Here is a 22,732-nt window from a genome sequence, read left to right as displayed (position 1 = left end):
TTTGTTATTTCAATCTACGTTTCATTTTTTCCACTGTCTTTTCTCATCTGATATTTATCCATTCTGGACTGCACTGCGGACAAGAAAGCAGGACTGAAACAAAAGGAAGAAATATAGTGCTTTACTCATGCGTGTTATGTATTGTATATACGAGTATATACAGGCAGGCACAAAAGTAAATCTGAAATTTGTTTTACAAAAACAAGAAGGTTCTTTATTAACTTATACTTTTTATTTTCATACAATGTTATAGAACAGAAACTCTAGAAAGAGCAACACCACATCCCTTTTCAAAAGGAATAATCAGGCCTCAATGTCTGGGTCAAGTGGTCGTGGTAGCAATTCTGCAAAGAAAAAAAAGTCACTCAGCTACACACCCATTTGAACTTGGTTTATTACTCTTCCTTGGTAGAATTGGTGTAGATGTGGGTGGATTTTGGAATTTACAGCCCCATGTAAATCCTAACCCTCTTCTCATGATGCAAATGCACAGGGTAGTGCTTCTCATTCTTTCTATCTCTGTATCTGCAATTTCCCTCACGGGATCAATAAAGTATCTATCCTTTCTCAGCTGAAAGAAAATAGAGGTTTTTTCCCCTGATATAATCATAGAATCAACAGTGAGACCACACAGCCTTCCACTCATACTTGGGGCAGTGGGTTTATTAGTCAGGAGGTAATATAATACCAGGATCCACCTCAGAGGTCAAAAGACCTGCCAAGCAGAGTATGTTTAATTAATTAACCAAATGTCAACACCAATATCTACTTCCTCTGGGGAAAGGATTTGCTTGTAAATACTGCTGCCGCCATTAAACAACCAGATTTGACACGCCCTTCTTGATGAATGCTTTTATAATCTTGTCTTTATCTACTGTACCTGAGTCATCATACTCCACTTCCTTCAAGAAAAGACCTTGTGGAGGTGCAGACATATTCCGTGGAAAGGCCAAAGAGTCCTGGACCTCTAGTAGCTCCTGTAGCCGAGGCAGAGTGAGCCTACCCTGGCCAACTGCCACCAAAGCTCCTGTCATCCTCCGTACCTTCAACACAAGATGGGAATAGTGTCAGCAGGAAGTGTTATCCGAGCCTTTAAAGACAGCTTTGCAGCTCCTGACCATTTCAAATTGTTGTAGTTCAAATCCAGAAAATGTATACCAACAAACAACAAATACATGGTTGTATCTGTTATTTGTTTTATGACTGTAATTGTTATATGGAGTTCATTGTTCTATATTTGATATCTACAGCACATTAAATTGCAGCTTTGCATATAAGCACAGCTAAAATTTTAACAAGATGCCAAATTGATACAATGATAATTTGCAGGACAGCTTGTCTAAACATACTACTTAAAACCATCCATCCATCCATTTTGTAACTGGGGCCACTGGAGAGCCAGAGCTTATCCCAGCAAGCAACAAGCTGAAGGGTTCACTCTGGATAGGATGACAGTCCAGACCCATACACTCCCTCCCACCTTGGGCCAATTCTCCCAATTAATCTACCACTTCATTTTTGGACTGTGGGAGGAAGTCAGAGCACCCAGAGGAAACCCGTGGGAACACAGGGAGAAGATACAAACTCCACACAGACAGCACCCCAGGTCCAGAATTGAACCCAGAGCCCCAGCGCTGTGAGGCACTAATGCTACCTCGCTAAACACTAAGATTATTATTTTAGTAAATATTCAGAATCTTTCATTACAACCTGCCCAGAACAAAGTGATAAATGAATCTTTTTTTTAGAAAGTAAAGTCAAGTGATTAAAAATAAAAATCTAAACTTTCAATGTTGAAACATACAAACTAAAAAAAAAACATTCCACTTCCAACTATGTGAGATTATACTGTAAGTATGAAGGTAATGTTTTTATACAAAGGTCATGCCTGCATTTTAACAGCACACCCTTTAAAGAAAAAAAAAAACTCAGTTAATATAACCTACAAGTGTGCTGACTCATTTAATTGTCAAATAATGTATTGCCAGACTTTCTAGATCTTCCTAAAAGCAGATTTAGAAAAGACACAATGAAGACAATCAGAAACCACCTGATGCTCAGATCAGCCGTCCCAACTATGTGGTTTCTAAAATCAGAACTGAGACAGATAACAGGTGGGGGTATTTAACTGAGATTAGTTTATTCTGCCACATGATCATACGTGGGACATTCAAGATATTTAGCAAGACACGGGACAGGGTGCTGTCATCATTCATGCTACAGGATTGCAAACAGGCACTGATGGGGGTCAGCATGGCTGAACCTGCTGAATTAATCACAGTTGCTCTTTATGAGTAATTAGCACTCAGGTGGAGTGACATTCCACATGAGGGCAGAGAGCTAGCCTGACTCGTGCGAGATTGGTCACGCCTCTGGGCTTGCTGTGAGGTTTATAAGAGCAGTTGGGAGAAAAAGGTAGCAGTCTGTTTCTATATGCTAGTATGAAATGAGAGGATGTGAGGGAGAGAGTGGTAAAGTGGAAGTTCTCAGTTTTAAACTGAGCTTGTTTATGGGCCTGCTGGACAGATGGCTGTTGGGTCATTAGTCAAGTTCAATAGGGTCTCTCTTGTAAAGAGATTAGTCAACATGATCCAGGTTGAGTCTTGAGTGCTACCTGGCTTTAGTATTGGCACATGGGTGAGCAGTCAACAAAATACAAAATAATTCTGCTCTCAGTCTACGGTTCACATCAGTGTATACTTAAAAGAACAAATCTGATACTTGTGCTCAGTAAGCAATGATGGCTCAAAGGAGCTGCCTTTCAAGTACTTTGACCAGGATACAAAAATATCTAATTAATACTTGCATTACTCCACCTAGAATCTACAATTCTGGAATCTGTGTTTTCCTGGGGGAAATGCTTCCCCCTACTGGATATTTTCATATTGCAGTTTCAGCCACCTTGGTCTCTACTTCATAAGTTTGCCAACTGATGATGTGATGTGATGTTTCTTTATTAGCCCTATACAATTTCTTGCATTAGGAATTCGTCTTTTCGCATACCCCAGCTTTTCTCCATGGAGACACAGACACACAGACAGGGAGAGAAGCTTGGGGTCAGAGCGCAGGGTCTGCCATTGTACGGCGCCCCTGGAGCAGTTAGGGTTAAGGGCCTTGCTCAGGGGCCCAATGGAGTAGGATTCCTCTGCCGGCCACGGGATTTGAACCGGCAACCTTCCAGTAACAGGCGCCGATCCTTAGCCACAGAGCCACCGCTCCACCCAACTGAAAAGTATGTACCTAGAAAAAAGGCATTTGTTGATGATCATGCCTATAAGGTGGCAGTTTCCCTGGGTTACTCAGATGTTACCACCTTTTAGAGTTCTAAGGGACTTTTTTTTTGCTGCTTTCCCTGTTTCAGTCATTCATGCTATAGAAAAACTATAAAACTCCTGTGTGCAGAGCACAGCTAAGCGGGTGAAGCAACAGGGCTTGTTTTCATTATTATTTTAAATGCTGCTAGTTATTATTTTGCAGAGCCATTTCCTGACAGTCTTCTACTGAAGTGCTTTACAGACTCACACATGTTTTAGGAAGATGACATCACACACAAAAAATGCATACACCCTTGCAGTAAACTGAGCTCCAATATAAGTCAGTAAAGTCTCAGGGCATTCAGACAAAGAGCAAAAAGACATCTATACGAATCCACAGCCAAAAAGCAAAAAGACATCCACCAATCCACAGCCAATCCAGTAAACTCATCGACGTCATGTCATACAACCCAAGAACTTTTCAATGTATCTCGAAATGCAATGAAGTATTACTACAAAGGCATGAGTTGTATGTCTAATATACGTTCAATGTAATAGAGCACAGTAGACACAGGTACTCCTTTTCATTTGCTAGGGCAGTGTACTACACACAACCTAGGTAGGGGCATTCCCTAGAATTCTCTTTTAAGAAGGTAACGTACTGTTTCAGCTGACTCATACTCGGTTTGTAATTAGACTTCCCCAGTGTTCTCACTGTCTTTGAGCATTTCGTTTGCTCAGACATGTAAAAATGAAATGAGTCACGTGGCATCGTTCTTCACTGATGCACTTTTTTCAGCTAATCACTAGAGGGCTCTCGCTACACCTGTTTATGTGGAAAAACCAGGCAGGTTTACGATAACTGTCACAATTAAGAAAACATAAGAGGACTTACCTGTTTATATAAGAATGAATTACTTTTGAAAGTGAGGTCCCAGTACTGCATATTCCTAAAAAATAAAATTAAAGTTATTTAATAGAGTTATTGTTTGCCTAGATATGACTTTTTTCTTATTTTAAATATGACATTTGACATTTTCTGTATATTAGGGAACAAGAGAATACATGTAACATGTCTCCTGCAGGCACACTAAAATACAGTTAGATCTCATGAACAAAACTGCATGTCTGCATGCAACTAATTGTGAGATACCAAAGGCACGTCATGTTGTTGCTATACTGAATGGCCAGCAGGTGATGCTCTTCACCCTTGAGCCACAGATTCCAAACCATTGCCCTGCAGTGGTTACAGGGCTAAATGCAATAACAGGAGCCATCTTTCTGATGAGACGTTAAATCTGGAGTTTACCTGTGATCATTAGCGTTGGTTCTTTGAAAAGATTATGTGTGCTTAACCTGTGGCATAGCGAAATTAAGGAACAAGTTATTCCATGCTGACAAGAGAAGAAAGGAAACACAATGTTTCGGCTCTGGAGCCTTCTTCATGGTGTTTCCTTCTTCTCTTTTCAGCATGTTCACATGTTTCTTTGCAGCCTATGCATGCTAACGTAGCTCCCCACCTGAACTACTTCTACCAAAATTAATCTCCCCACATTTTTTCAATTGTAAAGTTTACTTGATCTTTATTGCTATATGTAACCGGTCCATGTACTGGTACAATGGAATTCTTACTTACAGAAAGTCTCTTGATTATTAAAACACAAAGTGCAGACAGTGCACCAAGACAATATACAAACAAACAGTAGACAATGTACAAGTAAACAAGTAAACAGTTTGAATGTTAACAATGCAGACATGTAAACAATGACATGTCATTGTCCGAGGGGCATTGCTAAATGTGTTCGCCAATCGAACACATGTGCTTAGTGAGGCATAGACTAATTTTTTTAGCCAAAGAAAAAGTACAGAACTAATTATGTACACAACTACTCATTGTGATATAATTCATTGCTACTCATTGAATTTTTAAAATTTTCACTGGCTCCCAGATATGCAGCACTCTGTTGATGGCTGAACCAAAGAAATGTCCTGAAAAATTTGCCAGTAACACAGCTATGTATTGTAGAAAACAGAAGAAACAGTAGTTCCACTTAATTTTAAAAGGCAATTACTGCAGGTCTTTCCAAAGAGATACATTTTGTATTTTCTCTCGTGTTTTCCTACTGAAATACATCAGCCTACAAGCCTACAGCCAACAAGGCTAGTCTCTGCAATTCTAAATGAAGGTCAACAAGTTCAAATAAAATCCCCTGAAATTTAATCAGAATCACAACCTGTGTGCTGGGTTTAGTTCTATTGTATTGAGGTCTTGCTTAGAGTATTATGTCACACTGAAATGCTTGGTATCACAGTAGCACAAAGTGTCTTATAAAGCAGAGTTCTGGAATGGCTCAATAGGTATCACCATTAATCATTGTATAAAATGAGCTTAGTATATTCATGCGGTTGTTTTATATCGGTATCTGAGAGAATTTTGATTTTCAGATCAACTGTTTGTCTTGATCTAGTTTTTTTGTAGCAGTAGACCCTTTTTCATCATTAGATCACTTATACAGTATACTGTTTCTCGTGGAGAAATGCAATACTTTCATTCCTACAGTTACATTTTTAGAGCCAATTCCCATTTCCTTATTGGTCTTTCATTAAGGTACTAACCAGTCTATGCCTCACTAAGCACTTAATTTTGGACTAAAACAAGGGGGAAAATGTATGTAGGCCTCTCTAAAGGATAAGCACAGCTCCACTTCCATCTCATCAGAATTCCTTAACTATTGCTTAACTATGATGGCATTTGGAATTCCCTATTTATTACATATTTTGTAATACATCACTGGCAAAAGAGAGTACAATAAAGAATTTAGGGGTATGTGAAAACATTGACATAACATGCTTTGAATTTTGATTTTTCAAGGACATTTCAAAAGATAAATGATGCAATTCCATTATATCTATGTGCCAAAAAATGAATCAATCAAGATGGAAAGTGTGAAATTGTCTGAGCTGTTTGTATTCTTAATGATCTTAGTGTTGTTCTCGCTCTGCTTTTTGGTTTTTACGTAGCTTCAGTAGTACTGTAGATTATTAAAAACAAGGCATTACATAATGCTGTCTAGATATATGAAACATTAAAAACACCTACATTAATTTGATTGAACTCAATCGTGGTAATACATAATGGTCGTATATGAGCCATAACAGTCATTGTTTTAAAAGGATTCTGTACTTTTTCACACGATTAAAGTTCTCATCAAATAACATCTTGATATTAAATTAAACACTCTAATTCCTCTAGTGAATTCCAGCTTTGTAGAGAAAGCTTATGGACTGAATACTAATTAATCCCCTCCATCTCTAAAGCCAATATTTTTTGTGCAATTCAGAGATGAAAGTGGATTACCATTACAATGCTTAACCTATTGAGATGTCCAGACAATGGTCTGGCATTAGTGGAAAAATAGAACATTGTAGGTCTTTATATGGATTGGAGAACTGTAAAAGCTGTCAGAATACCTCTTTTTATTCATTTTAACAGTCCAGAGTGTATCAAGAGTGTAAAAAGAGCACATACCTGTGAGTTGACTATGCCTATTCATGCTGGAGCATCCCAAATTAAATCATCAATCCATTTTCTAACAGCTTCATCGCAATTCAGCACTGAGGAGGAGCAGGATTCTGTCCTGGTAAGCAACAGGCACAAGGCAGGGTCTACTGGTCTAGGGAAGACGCAGACACACACACACTCACACCAGGGCCAGAATTTTCCCAGAAGCCACAGCCTTCCAGTATGGCTTTGGACTGTGGGGGGGGGGAAACCGGAGGGCCTGGAAGAAACCCACACAAACACAGGGAGAACATACAAACTCCACACAGATAGTTCCCCAGATCCAGAATTGAATTCATGTCCCCAGTGAGACAGCAATGCTAACCAATGGGGGTGCCACCCCTATGCCCTATCACAAATAGCATACAACTAATTACTAAATACTACTAAAGTGTCTGTCCACAAACCTCCAAAGCAAGATCGATGCAAAATTTCAAACAACCATTGGAAAGATTACAGTGTTGCCCACCATCTCACAGAAAAGGAGAAACGTCTGTATAAAATCCTTAATTAACTCCCCTTACCAGCCTACAGTCTGTCAAGGAAAAGGCTCAAAGTCAAGTAGGATAAGCCTACGCCATCGGAGGCTAATTAAAAAGTGTGTTTCCCTTTCTTTCATCAGAGCAGGGGATTTGAAACGGAGAGTGTCTAAACAGGCCGTTTCTTCACATGCTGAAACTGCAGCCCACAGAATCATGTGCCTACTGGGCATCCCAGAACACAGGATGGAGGACAATCCCTTTACTGCAGTTCTTTGGGAATAGATGAATCATTTTATTAAAAGCGTTGCAGATGTTTGTGCTCCAGGGTGGGGGTGGGGTGTGTGTGGGGGGGGGGACAGGATTAACCCACTTTTCCCACTAGTCCATTGAAAAAGCATGATAGCTCTCCTAAATATTTAAGACTAAAACCCAGCATTTATAGTTTTTTGAAGTCAGAGCCCAGAAATGAAGGACTACTTTACTACATGGGTGGGAGGTGCCCTGTGAAAATGAATAATAAATACATACATGAAGTAAAGCCCTTTAGAGGGCTGTGTTAACTCCATGCATTAGGGAAAACTTCAGACCACAGAGGCAGAGACAGCTTCAGCCTGACCTCAAATGGGGAGCTGGGACAGCGAATCTCCCGGGCACTCAGAGACCACTTTACCAAATATCAGTGAAGTGGTGATAGTGGGAGACCCAGGAGTGTAATCTGTGCCCAGATGTTGCCTTGGGCAACCAGTACATTTGCAAACCCTCAGCCTCCTTCCGACCTCGGGAGAACTCGCTCAGGATGCATCTCCCAAAGGTCCCTCATTTTTTCAGCAGGCGAATCCCCCTAACCTCAATCAGGCAATTGAGCAGACGGTCAAAGGCTTTTCCCCCTGCTTCTCCAACATTGAGCTAAGCGATCAGTGCTAAGCTTTGCAGGACTGAAAGGCTCTCCCACCATACACCTTTTTTCCCTTGAATCATGAGCAGTGAATCCGTGGGCTCATTCTGCCCTCGCTGCATTTTTTCTCGGCTCATTCGTTTTTCTACCCTTTTTCTTTTGGTCTCTCCAAAGCTCTGACTCCCCAGCCTTCTCTGCTGCCATTTCCAGACAGTCCCATTAAGCTGGAAGCCTTCTCGTTGTTCAGACAGCTTCTTTCCAGCCAGCTTCCCTGCCGTGCAGCCTTTTCCCGGTACAGCGGTAATCAAGCCAGCCTCTCCGCTGCATCAAGGCGGCCTTTTTTCTGCTCCATAATAATTCAGACAGCTCCATGCTCTATCAGCCTGCATTATTCCTTCATCGTCTCTCGTTAAGCCTCGTTCCCACCAGGCCTTCCCAAAACACCTGAGGCTCCTCTGTGAACCTGCGCTTGTGCTCGGCTTATTATTCCCCAAAAACCCTCAAGAACCGCAGCCTAACACAATCAACACAGGGTGCACAAGGGTGTCTCGGACACTGTGCAGCTTGCCTGATGCCCAGACAGGCTGCTAGCCAGGGCCTGTGGGTGGATCTAATCGCTATGGTCCACGTAGGAATAAATGACACAGAAAACGTTGAGTCAGAGATTCTGCAAGACAACTTTCTGGATTTAGCCCATAAGCTCGGGGGCAGAATGTCTGTGGCGATCTGCGCAAGCCAAGGGAAGCAAGAGAAATATGGAGATTTAACACCTGGCTACAGGAGAGAGGCGTTTATGAGTCCTATATGTGTCCTGCTGGACCAAATGGGACCTGTACAAGCGGAACAGGTTTCATCTGAAACCGAAGGGAAGAGCTGTACCTCGGAAGCATACTCTTAGAGTAGCTAAGGATGTGAAATAAGGAACCAGGGTGCAGGGAGCTCACAACAGCTCACAACAGATCAGACTTGGGGGAATCAAGAATCCTCCGGGCAACACTAAACACAAATAACATATCTCGCAAGCCCACTTGTGAAAGCTACCATGAGGAATAAAAGGAAAGAACTCAAGGTCACTGCATTAACAGGAAAGTCTAACATTATAGGAACAACTGAAACATTAATGGGTACAAGTTTTATTTTTGAAAAGCAGGCTTGATAGATAGTGTTGCTGGGGTGTAGTAAGCCACAAGCTTCTTTTTCGTTAGAATTTATGGGGGGTAATTCGAAGGAAAATAATGAATGGTTTAATAAGCTGTGGAAGATTTAGATCACAAAATTAAAATACGGGTGCAATTAGCTGACCATACAATTCTTAATTTAATATGTATCTTTAGGAAATTCTGATATCGTGAAGGTGGAGTACAAATGCTAGTGGATATGGTTGAAATATGAATGATTACTTTTTAATCCTGTTTATTAAGGTACCTCCTTTGGGGAGTGTTCTTAATAACTAGTATTTTCAAATAGCTAGGATGAAATAAAGGGATTAAATATGAACCACTGGGGAATTGTGGCCACAATACAGTAATTATAAGTGTCAATTTCAGAAGGTTAAGTTTTTAATTAGAGTTGACAACTACAGAATAGCAGACCATGAGACTGCAAACAGGCAAATCTGCAACAGATGGCGTGTTGTACTGCAAAATCTCTAAGTTAAAAGGTCAAAATGGATTCAATCCTAAAGTCTGAAGCTAAAGTCTAGGAAACTCTCACCTAAATGGTATAATGGACAAGTTGAGAAAATTATAGAATGAAGAGAGTACTCTACAGTATGAATGAAGGGGGAACCACAATTTAAAGGCCCAGGGAGTTCAGAGTTTTAGGTGTTTATTAGTTAATCAATTACAGCACTGTTAATTGGTTGAAAATACACATTGTCACATGGGTTTGAGGAGTGGGTTTGGCCACATCAGTTGTAACTTTGGGATGCCAGGCTGTGCCCTTTTATTTGGTGCAAAACCATAAGAATTCATACTTTTTTTAGCAGTTTTACTACATTTCTATGGTGTATTGTCTACAAGATCGCGGTGATCTACTTGGGACTCTCAAATTAGATTTTTGTTCTCTCAAAATTTCTGAAGGTGCCCTCCACTGCACAGCGTTTCCATTGTGAGTCTGGATGGGCTCAGATGCACAGAAGGGTACGTCACACAGACGAACAGAGCTTTTAGGTCCACAGAGCTCTAAGTTGCTCTACTGAGGCAGTGGCGTCCCATGGGCAACATCCATCCAGGTGACTGGGCTGGCTCTGCATGTGCTGTAGGATTCAGAGCCGCAGCTGAACAGCCCTTGCTTGAGCACAGAAGCCTTATGCATGTGTGCTCCTAAGGGCATCTGCACAGAGTGGGTGCTCACAACTTCCAGCAGGACAAGGAATGACAACCCAAAGGTTCTTGAGAGGAAAGATGTTATTGATGTGTCTTAAATCACAACCGAGCACTTCTGGGGGTAGCGTCATGGCATAGGTATTGCAATACAGGGGAAGAGTGTATGATACCTGCACTGGACATACTGTAGAGTGCAGCTGTCTTTTAGTAAAACAAAACAGGGATTACAAGCCACCTCACCTCTCACAATAGCTTTCTACCTTGTTCAAGTATTCCCAGCTCCGACCCTCTTACTCTGGCTTGTTCGCGAGGTCCACAAATTCACCATTCTTAGGAATGTGCTTTTATCAAAAATATAAACCAGATGGAAACAGGAGTGACGCTCAATGAATCCTCCAGGCTGGTCATCTTTTATCAGGTTCTTGTACTGGAACACCTGTCTTTGGGCCTGAGCGCTTTTCCTGCTTTCCCGTCTCCTTGGAGAAACACCACACTCAGAGACCTGACCTTTTGTCTCGGGCATATCGAGGCTTGATGAAAATGCGAGATCTGTTTCGCAGCCAGTTCTTTGATAGGGAGCTACAGTACTGTGGTATTCACTGAAAGACACTGAAGCAGTGTCTGATGGCCACTTTGGAATTTGACCGCAAATTATTTAAATCCTGCGCTCTTTGTCATCTAATTTCCTATTAGTCTCATGCCTTCACACGGTATGTCTCTTTTACTGTGCTCCATTCATTCCGAGAGCAGCTGTACTCAAGCCATCAGCGCATGACAGGTTGTGAGAACCAAGATATCTTTCATCTTAACACTCCCTGCTTGGACTTCAAAAGCTCAAAGTATTTCATAAAGGAAATAACCAGTTACAGCTCCTGTTTAGAGAAAATCTGATTATTACAGAAAATAAGATTACTGGAACTGGAAGATTACAATGCTATAGTCAGGTTATAAGCTCATCTTTTATGTTTAAGAAATGGCCAGAAATCTGCAGCTTGTCACCATCTTTACCAAGACCAAAATCATTTAACCACACAGAAGTTCTACCATGCATTAGATCGATAGCAAAGCAATAGCAAAATGATTGCTTCTCCAGACTGCGAACACCTTAAAAAGAAAAACACTTTTATCTGTGATATTTTCTTCTCATTGAAAGATATTCTGTTAATAAAAGACTTGGCCCGATCTACATTTGTCGCTTAGACAATCACAAAAAAGTCTACATAAATGAGTCTGCAACACCCACGGGTCTTCGAGAGAAGGAAGAGAGAGATAAAACTGTGATTGAACAGGAAATTCACATAGGGTTGGAGTGTGGAGGGAAAGAAAAACAAATGAAGGAGGAAATGCAGGTACTTTTTTAAGAATGTGTGACTTAAAAGAAGGATGAAGAACCCATGGAAGAGAGGAAAGAGGTTAAAGGGTTTTCACAAATAATTAGATGAGCCTAAATACAGATTTCAGTTCAAATGAGCAGCACATTATTGTTTTTATTCACATTCCTGATTGAAATCTATTTGTATTTTCAGTTTATTTTTGATGTTTTGTTTTCCATTAGAGTGTTTTGAAATAAAAGTCTATTGCTCTATCTGAGAGAGTTGTTATTGATATACCAACTATCCATCAGACTGCTTTTGGAGCTTTCAGTTGGGAATTGAGATCTCATGCAATTTGGTATTACAACCATCAAAAGGCCCTTGTTTCTATTTCACAGGTGGTGCATTAAAATGCAACACTGCAACTCTCTAACACTTTCCATTTCTTCCCAGTCATCTCAATTGACTGTTCTTCTTTTCCAGAACACTATGCCTATTTAGCTTCTTAAAAACATCTCAGAATTACTGTAAAATCTCCTGACTGGACCTGGTTATCTACACATACAGAGTCAGGGGTTAGATCTCTATTTCTGAAAAGACCGTCAGCTTGGCTGAAGGTCGTCTTTTACAGATGATAATGTTTAGTGTGATAGATATCACAAGCCAATGGAAATATTCAATCATTTCTTTTTACCATTTAGGCTAACACTAACAGACATGACTTGCTGCAAGGGCAAGAGAGTGAATTGATGTAGTGCTGGGGAATAACACATGTGTTCTCTGACCAGTACAGCACAGACTCTTCAAATGATAAAGTAATAAGGCTCCTTGCCATGAGCTGTTTCTCTTAGCTGCATGGGAGCTTCCTGTACCCAGAACCCCCTGCAGCTTGGCATGACTGGCCGGTTGCCTAGCAACCCCAAGTGCCGAACAGTAGAGGTATCAGTTCTGCAATTTAGACCCCTGCTGTCATCCTTCCTATTGTCCTTGTAGCTGTTACCCACGTACAGAACGGAGCTACACTCCTGTACATGAATTTGCAATAATGATTTATATGTTAAAATTTATCGGACAAATATTGACATATTTCACAAAAACACATACTGCATGTCCATGAATTCTTGAAACCGTTTCACAGCATTGTTGGTGAATCACAGGTTTTTCATTTAATTTTCAGAAGCATTGAATTGTGTTTTCAAATGTGATTCATTTGAGATTTAGGACAGAAAAGCAAGTGTACGCATGAACATCTAACTCTTTTCCATAAGCAGCCTGTTCTTGCTTAGTGTTTTCCCCATTTTGTTTTACAGCGTATGTTTCTATTGCCTGCAAGCAAATCCCTGCACTAGACTACATAAAACATAATCTGCTGGATGCTTGCCCCATCAGGAATGTTCCTGTAAACGGTTCTGAATTTCATTTACTGCTTCTACAGTACATTGAAGAACTACTACTTTTTCTTGGAAAAAGTGTGTTGCTTATTTCTGTACACACGGATAGAATTAGAACACTAAAATGAGGTTTTAGTGGCATAGTTGTACCTGCAGGGGAATAGAGGAATTTTTGTGTTTGTCTCACCATAAGGTTTGAAGATTGCGACAAATATTTGTGATAAGAAGGTATATTTAACAATAATTTGTAATTTTAAGTCTCTCTTAAATACATTACCTAGAACATTATCTCTTAAACTATAAACTACCAGAAACTTTAGTTTATCCCATTTTAATACGTAAGAAACCTAATTTGCCAAAAACTCAGAACACAACATTTCTTAAAACCTTACAAATATTTCACCCATTAATTCTGACTTGTTTGCAACCAGTTTTCCATAAAATAGGTACAAATATTTTGTTAGTAGATTTAGCCATTATCCACAAGAAAAGGAGGTTTTGTGCCACAAAAGGTAACATTTCAATTAATGTGGGTTGGCTGTATTAACATATGAAAGAGCAAATTAGAGTATGAAAACAAAAATGGTATTTGTATCTGTAAAAGAATTCTAGATGAACCAAAGAAGCATAGGACTAATATGTTTAGACTACAATGAGACAGAAATAATCTTGCATGAGTTAGAACACCAGTAAAAACGTGTGTGACATCACTGTACAAGCAAGAAAAAAGACTAAAATGGCAATGCTCCAGATATGGAGCAAGAAGAACAGGTCTATGGGGAAAATAAATATTGGACTGGATGCCAAGAGACAGAATAATGAACTACTGTAAAGAAGCAAGATTAAACAAAACAGAAAATCAAGGTTCATCAGGGGCTTTTACAAAGTTTGGAGGTAATGATCACAGCAGAAACATAAACCTTTCAACATTAATTATATTAATTCCAGTTTCAGAGCACAGCATCTACTGTAATGCCAATAATAATAATAATAATAGTTGTTGTTATGTTCTTCTTTTCAGCTTTTAAAAGTTCTATCTTTGCAAACGCTGCAATAAAAGAGGTACTCCACTTAGTAAACCACCATCTTGGCTCAAAATCCAGGCCAAGATGCCCACTGAGCAACTAGAAAAAGCTGCAGAATTAGACACACCTGGGCTGTGAATGAAAGGAAGGCATTCCACATGAGGGAAGAGTGCTGTGGACAGGCTCACTGTGGAATTAGCCACACCTCTACTCAATCAAGAAGCTCATAAAAGAGAGCAGTCCAGAGGCAGAGAGTCACTGTGTGTCTCAACAGGCAACAGGCAACAGGCAACAGGCAACAGGCAACAGGCAACAGGCAACAGGCAACAGGCAACAGGCAACAGGCAACAGGCAACAGGCAACAGGCAACAGGCAACAGGCAACAGGCAACAGGCAACAGGCAGCTTCTGTGTTGAGGAGTTCCCCATGAAGAAAGGGGATCAGTCTGGAAGGGAAGTGTTCTGGAGATTGCAGTTGTCTCTAGAATTGGACTGGGCTCAGTCACAGACGTAGGGAAATCAATGAGCTATGAGATGAGAAGATGTGGTAAATACCATATTCAGGAATAACATACAATAGGTGATGGGCAAGGAGGCTGCACGGCAGGGCTCGATGGGGCTGAAGTGCGCACTCAGTGAACAGCATTTTCCAAATTCGCCATTTGTAACCTTCATGTTCTTCTGGCTTAGCATCGGACAAGGAGTGTGTTGATGAGTACAGAAAGAACTGAGGAAGAGGATTGTTTTGTTGACTGGCTGAAAAATGTGTTTTGGGATTTGCTGAAGGGGAAATCCAGACTAGATAAAGATCATCAGAAAATGGAAAAGGACATGTTTCCAACACCCACCCCCATAACTTTTCAATATCGTGAGATTACTAATTTATGAGACTGTTTATACAGCGATACCCACTAAGCGCAACCAGTCCCAGTTTGGTACACTATCTAGCACCACATCTGTAAAGTCAGACAGCCATAAGCAGAGAGCTAATGGTATCACACTATTGTCTGTTTTTGCAATATCTATACCAAAATTGCTGCAACTATTGTATGCACAACCCTGGTATTTATAATACAGTCATTTACAATTTACATATCCATTACATCCTCATAAGGAATGGGTGTGGTGTGGATCACACTGTATAAACACTTCAAGAGTATGATTTTATAGGTGGACCCTCTGACTTCAACGGTCTTTTTAACACTTCATGAAGAACACCATGCAACACCCCTCTATTCAGTTTCAGATTTTTCCCGTTTCCTGCTTTGCAGGTTTGGCAAAATTACGGTTTAATGTTGCTAACCAGCAACTTCAGCAAGACAGTTTTCGAAAGACTACAAAGACCCTCGTTGAGAAACAGCCAGGTGGGCAATTGAATTAGCAGAACGCCCTCTATACGCTAAGCACAGTCACACATAAAACCCTCTTCCCTCTAACCCACTGTCACCTGTTCATATTCAGGAGCTTCCTTCGATGCTGTAACAACCATAAAGCAGCACAATTTGTTTTGTGTGGTGTAGAGTTTAATCCCTGAGGTGGCTTCATTTGGAGTGGTGCCACAAATGTCAAATAGTGACATTTCGGAAAATAAAAATGATCATTCGCTTCTACTTTCCTGGGTTATCCACAGAAACTATTCCCGAAACTAACAAAAATGGTTTCAATTGGCTGCTTTCTCCTGGCGTGAAGCAGTTTTTGTTGTTTTAGTTTGACTCATTTTGTAGGCTTTAGAGCTTTGTAAATGAATTTCAGTCATTCAGCCTTGTGGGTCTGGAGGAGCTGCTAATGTCAATTTAAAACATACTATAGGTCCCTGTGTGCAAAGGGAGACGCTGTTTATCACATCACCGGTGAACATCTAGTTTAATCATTTGTTTTTGAAAGAGCTCAGGGATTATGGTGCCATCTGAACTCCCAATAGAAGGATTGTAACCTGGCAATCAGCACTAGGTGGATCATCCTTTGTGTAATCAGTGAACACAATCCTGAAAAAGCAGAACAGGTGACAGATCTGCAGAATAAGCTATAGAACTGCTCCACCACCATTGAATCTTCACTTCTGCACCTGCAGAAGAGGCAGATACCTGGGCACACCAGGACTATAAGACCTCTAACCACTGCTTAAAGAGCTCCTCAAGGACCACCTTTTCAGACTGCTGTTTGTTCTTTTATATGATTCTTAATAACAATAATAATAATTATTTTAAACAATGAAAATTTAACACTTTTATAGCACTTTTCTGGACACTCCATTCAAAGCGCTTTACAGGTAATGGGGACTCCCCTCCCCCACCAGTGTGCAGCCCCACCTGGATGCTGCAAGGGCAGCCATAGTGCACCAGTACACTCCCCACACACCAGCTCTCAGCTGGGAGGAGAACAGATGAAGATTATTAGGAGGCCATGCCTATTAAAGGCCAGGACACTAAGGCTGACACCCTTACTGTTTTTTCAAGAAACTCCCTGGGATTTTTAGTGACCACAGAGAGTCAGGACCTGTTTTACATCGCATTCAAAGGACAGCACCTTTTTACAGATAATATCCCGTCACTATACTGGAGCATTAGAATTTACACAGACCACAGGGTGAGCACCTCCTACTGGTGCCACTAACACCTCTTCCAGCAGCAACCTTAGTTTTTCGCAGGCGGTCTCCCATTCAGGTACTGGCCAGGCTCACACCTGCTGAGCTTCAGCGGGGCTGCCAGTTGTGAGTTGCAGGGTGATATAGCTGCTACAGTTGTAGTTACAATATGTATGTATTTACAGTATGTAACTACTGCACTGCATTTGTTTCAGTCCAGTTACTGTGCTGAATATAAGACGCCTTGGATAAAGATCTCAGCAAAATCAATGCTGTCCAACCTGAGAAGTGTGCATGCTGACATTGTGTATTACTTACAGTACGTGTGAAAGCATCGCACGCTGTGCTAATCTCTCTGTCAGCCAGAGAAACTCCCACCAGGTGTCAGAAGAACACCGTTTCCCATTTGCATAGCTGTAGAACTGTGACATATGGTGCTTCACAAGGTAGATTATAGAAGAGTGAACTGAATGTACAGTATAGAAACAGGAGGAAAATCCAAAGGAGGAAAATCTTAAGGAAAAAAGGAGGAATTTAATTTTTATCCTGCTAGCCACTGGGTATCAAAGCTTTAACATCATCCCAGTCAGTCTGTGTGTAGTCAGTGCCTAATGGAGAACCCCTTCTTAAGCCGTGTTTTCTAAACTTTGAAACGAGATGCTATATAAAGGGATTTATCTGCATCATCTCATTTAAATGTCTTTTAACTGTCAGATATTTCTCAAAACTGCAAATCATGTGAAACATGAAAACCACCTGACCAGGTCTTGCATTTCTGAATTAAAGATGAGATGTCCTGCTTTTTCCAGGATTTGTATTCCAAGCAGTTCACCGATAAAGAGGAAGCCATCTACGGACAACTTGAATACTACACACCCCACACTGTGTGTTGCAAGCTAACTTGAATTAAACTCACTGCTGCATTCTGCATGTTACCTTTTTTTAAAAAGTATAAGGAATATATATTGTGTTATTATGGAGATCTCATTCCTTGGCACCAAAGCTCACAGACTTTCTTTATCCATCAGGCAAACGGTCTGGACGTGCTCAGAAAATCAGCTGGCATTAAGTCTCCCTTTAAAGAAGACATGTTTATACCAATTGAACTGCAGCCCTGATCACAACACTCAGCTTTTAAACAAAAGGAGAGACCCTATATTTTGGACTTTCGGAAGGTTTTCTTTCCACTATCAAGTGCCGCCCTGCCCACCTGTTTAAGTGATGCTGTGCAAAGTAACTGTACCCAGGCGTGATGTCTGCCAGGAGCATTGTCTTCACGGGCGATTTGTAGGGCGTCTCGGAGTTGAGGGCCCGGAACGTGCTGAAGTTGTGTGTCCCCAGGAAAAGCCTGGCAGCTTCCTGCATGGCCTCCACATTCAGTTGGCTGTAAGAGGAGAAGCGCAATAATGGAGAATCAGAGCAAGCAGAATTCTTACAGTTAGATTCTCAGATTTCCTTAAAATAATAAATAAACAACTTATAAAAATAAGGAAGGGAGGTAGGGTGGGGCATGTATAGAATTGCTGCCTTGCAGCGCTGGGGCCCTGGGTTCAATTCCAGATCTGGGGTGCTGTCTGTGTGGAGTTTGCATGTTCTTCTCATATGGGTTTCCTCCAGGCGCTCAGTTTTCTCCCACAGTCCACAGACATGCTGGTGGGTTCATCGGCTTCTGGGCAAATCGTCCCTGCTGTGCGTGTGTGAGTTTGTGTGTGTGTACCCTGAGATGTACTGGCATCACGACCGAGGTGCATCCGGCCTTGTCCCCATTGCTGACTGGGATAAGCTCAAGTTCCCCCGCTACACTGTTTTGGATAAAGCAGTTAAGAAATGTATGGATGGATAATAAGGAGGAACAAGTACATGTGAATTCCACACTGAGCAGAAAGAAGAAACACAACATTTTGGCTGTTGACCCTTTTTCATATCACCGATGAAGAAAATCTAAGCTTGGGTATGACAGGGTTAAACCATTGTATGAGGGAATTTCATTTGTGTGTGCCACTGAACTTGAATACATGTCCATACTGTTCACTTTTCAGGTTTTAGAATGGGCTCAGATGTAAGTCTCCTTGGACAAAGATCTATGATCATAACGATAATCGGAATAAAAGATGTCACCACTTTTAAGTTCTCTTAATTCCAGGCAGGTGGTCTTTTTTCTTGCTGGCGGTCACTTTTTGAGTAACGTAGGGAGCCTTGTTAGAGCTTGAGATATGGTGGGGACTGGGGTGATGCAGTACTTCAGTGAAGGACATCAATGTCATTAATCTCTAGTGACATTAATGTGTTGGTCTTCAAGTCTTCCTCTGTCACGTTTCATTCTGTTGTTCATTTTGATCACCAAGTGACAAAAAGGGACATGGCCCTAGAAAGAGTTTCAAATATGAGCATCCAGATTTGAGGTCTGAAAGGGATATTACACAGACAGATTAAAACAGCTGAATCTGATCAATTCTAATCAGAGGAGATTAAACTTGAATTCAGGTATTCAAAACCCCGAATGGTATTTACAAAGTCAGCCTAAATGAGTGATTCAGGAAGGACAGTGAAGAGAGGTCATAAAGAGAAGATTAAGAGGCGTATTCAGGACTAAAAAAAGAGTCTCTTCCTCGTGCACAGTCATGTGCAGTTCCACCCAGCTCTGTTGTTGACAGTGAATCCCAGGGATTGTCCTAGAAGCAGAGCTGAATAGGATTATGGAATCAATCATCTTAAACATACTCAACAAGCTCCTATGTTTACTGCTGAAATAGTTCTTTTAGATTGATATATTTAAAGGTAAAGTGTTTTTAACTTGCCACCATTTTGTGATATTTCATCAAAACATTTCCTCCCTGATGGTGAAAAACATTTCCTGTCAACATGTTGGTTGTCAACATGTTAGTTCCAACTGAAGAGCTGATGTACTTCCTAGAAGCGACATATGACGACTTTTAAGACAGTGAACAGCCCAAAGGAGTAATGGAGTAAGTCAAAATGTCTTCATGGCTCAAAGGGCTTTCACTATGCTCACTTCCAGCCTGCTTGGTTACAATTATCACACGGGGCTTATACCTTCATCCCTTTATCTAAGGCACTGTTAATTTATGAGATATGCAAGTCCACAGTGGGACAACGACTTGAGGAACAGAATTAAAGAACTGCTCCCAGTACTTAGGAAACACACAGTAACAATCATAAACAAACAAAATGCTTAGGTGCATAGTATGAAGTACAGAATGTAGATCAAGGTGAAAGATCAAGGTAGAAAGTGTACAATACATTATTTAGACCACTTCAGGAGTATGGCATAGAGTTCTGGTCTCCAGTGTAATGAATGCATGAATGAATGAAGCCATAGACCAACATTTTTGAAGAGCAACAAGACCCACTGCAGGTCATATGGATATGGGCTTTGAGGATGGAATAAAAGAATGTGATATTTTCAGTATCAGAAAAAATATCTAAAAGGAAATAAGATTGATTGCAACAGTAGTATCAAATTAACTTCAAATTACAATGTTGAGAAATCAATGAAACATTGTTAAAAGTCAATTTTGCACCAAACCTAACACTTTTGTTGTGGACACATTGTGTAGGCGGGGGACTTTATACTGGGTTTTTATAGGAATATGATGAGCACTTAAAGGTCGAATGACTTCTTTTCATTGTTACGTTTTCTTATGCTCTTGAATTACATTAACCCCTTCCTGTAACTGTAAATAAGATACTTGCAGAGGACTTTTAACTGATCACTTCAGCCCAGAAAAAGCAAAACACAACACAAACCACGTTTCAAAGTGTAGAGAAAATAAAAAGCAAAGAGACCACACAGGGCAATACTAAAACATAAGGCTATTGAATAATACTGTTGAACAGCAAAAGTGGAGTTTTTAGGAGAGTAAATTGGCCTTTCTATGAAAGAATATGCTGCAAGTAAGCAATCATATAGGCATAACCTTCACTTTCCTGCTGTTTTAAAGTTTTGGAACAGTTTTCAGCTTGGATCTTATGTACTGTCTGACAAGCAGCTATAGATCAGGATAGCTACGGGATTCTTCTCTAATCACAATTTCTTGCTGCGGTGTGTTATCGCCACTCTATCAAAACAAATCAGGGTTACACCTGATATGCATCGGCTACTTTCAGTACAGTTACACAACTGTGAAAAAAGACGTAATACTGCGCAGTAATGCTAAGCAAGGGCCTGCTGGGGAGCAGGAGAGGGAGGGAGTGGGTGGATGACACCAGGCAGCTGGAAAAGCCTGCAGCTTCTCCTGCCCTACTTTTTCCAGAAATGAAGCAGGAGAATAAAAAAATGATTAACATCTGCAGATCTCCTGTCAATGGGATTTTATTTTTCAAATCGGCACAAAAAGATTAACAAAAAAGAGCTGCCTTGCACCTGATTGTTCTCTAATAACTCAAACTTGCTGGACGCACAACAAACGTCTGAGAACTCAGACAGTAAAGTGCTATCGTATCACATCATAAACTTGTTTGTAAGAACTTAAGAGAGGCTGCAAACAAGAGAAAGCTATTTGGCCCAACCAGCCCATATGGTAGTTAGTTCTTAATTGATCCCAGGATCTCATGAAGCTGCTACTTGAATGAAGCCAGAGCATCAGTTTCAACAATATGGCTGGGTACCTTGATCCATACCCCTACTACCATTTGTGTAAAGAGGTGCCTCCTGTTTTCAGTTTTAAGTGCACTTCCACATAGTTTCCACCTGTGCTCTGGGGTTTGTGTTTCACAGTTCAACGTATCAATTTATTGGATTGCAGTGAAATACTGCACAGATATTCTCGCACATACAGATGTTATCTTGCTAGATCTAGACCACGAACATGGTTACTGTATGTGTCACCTGAATGGCATGTTAATATTTTCATAGTTCTTGTTGTAGACTTTAAGACACAACAGCAAGCAAATCTCTCTTTACTTGTTTAAATGTGGCATCACACCTGTGAATCCACATGTCCCAGTCATATTGACATCATTACTCCATTTGTGTTTTCAATGTTATTTGATTGTCCAAGAACAAGAAGCATTACTCTGCTATATTGCATTTTCAATAGACCTTTACCCTCACCACAGGTCTCAGTTCTCATTAATCTCAGATTCATTTACATGAACAGATCCAGGAATGTTTTGTACTGATCAGTAGGTGCAATACTTACCCCTAATTGTTCAAAAATAAACTATATTGCGCAATAGATTACAGTTAATTCTTAATTGTTATGTAACATTTATAATTCGACATAGGTTTCACCTCACGAAATTTCAGGGTGGTGCTGTAGTCAGTGGTGCTGTGGTCTGCTTCGGAATCGGTGGGAAACTGTTAAAAGTTATATATTTTTAGGAACCTTCTTTGCAGTTTTGTCATGTTAATTAGAATATATTCGGATTCCACCCCCAGCTGTTTTCACACACCAGGTGGGTGTATATTGACAGAGATATCAGGGCACGGAGTCTGGAAGGAGAGACGATCGCCAAACTTACTCTTCTTGCACCAGCCAGCCGAGGTCTTTCTCAAACACGGGCAGCTGGGAGGAATTTCTGAGCCCCGTCACCAATCGGTAGATGTACGTCCTTGACTTAGCATTGAACCGGGCATGAAACAGCGGAGGTACTATGGAGGACTTCATAATGCTGGAAAAGAGGAAAAAAGGTTTTAATTCTGTCTCACGTTGAAATGTACACAGAGTCTAAAGTGAAGCTGAGTGCATGGGATCTTGAATATATCATCAATGTCTGAGTCTTGAGCCTTTTGTTTCTCTATGTCAGCTTTGGAGCACCAACTGCAAGCTCACCTGTTCAGACAGATTCCACCCTGACTGCACGTCTTTTATTTCCGAAGTGTAAGATCTAGGGGTAGCTTTTCAACTTTGAGAAAGTAGCTTTTGAATGGGATTCTG

At 40.7% G+C, this 22,732-nt stretch overlaps 1 protein-coding gene across 2 annotated transcripts in view; it reads right to left on the bottom strand.

Annotated features, from left to right (window-relative positions):
* Positions 1 to 210: 210 nt before the first annotated feature.
* Positions 211 to 22,732, bottom strand: part of pusl1 (pseudouridine synthase like 1) — a 52,017-nt gene continuing 29,495 nt past the window's right edge. For both annotated transcript variants that reach the window (XM_015336817.2, XM_015336818.2), the window contains exons 4-8: positions 22,317 to 22,466; positions 18,043 to 18,216; positions 4,150 to 4,204; positions 881 to 1,043; positions 211 to 344 (exon numbers count right to left, since the gene is read on the bottom strand). In XM_015336817.2, coding sequence (XP_015192303.2) covers positions 304 to 344; positions 881 to 1,043; positions 4,150 to 4,204; positions 18,043 to 18,216; positions 22,317 to 22,466 — 583 coding nt within the window. In that variant the 3' untranslated portion in view covers positions 211 to 303. The remainder of the gene's footprint in view (positions 345 to 880; positions 1,044 to 4,149; positions 4,205 to 18,042; positions 18,217 to 22,316; positions 22,467 to 22,732) is intronic.

This window comes from Lepisosteus oculatus, chromosome 25 (genome assembly GCF_040954835.1).
Source record: "Lepisosteus oculatus isolate fLepOcu1 chromosome 25, fLepOcu1.hap2, whole genome shotgun sequence".
Taxonomy (NCBI): domain Eukaryota; kingdom Metazoa; phylum Chordata; class Actinopteri; order Semionotiformes; family Lepisosteidae; genus Lepisosteus; species Lepisosteus oculatus.
This window is presented reverse-complemented; position numbering and strand designations above follow the sequence as displayed.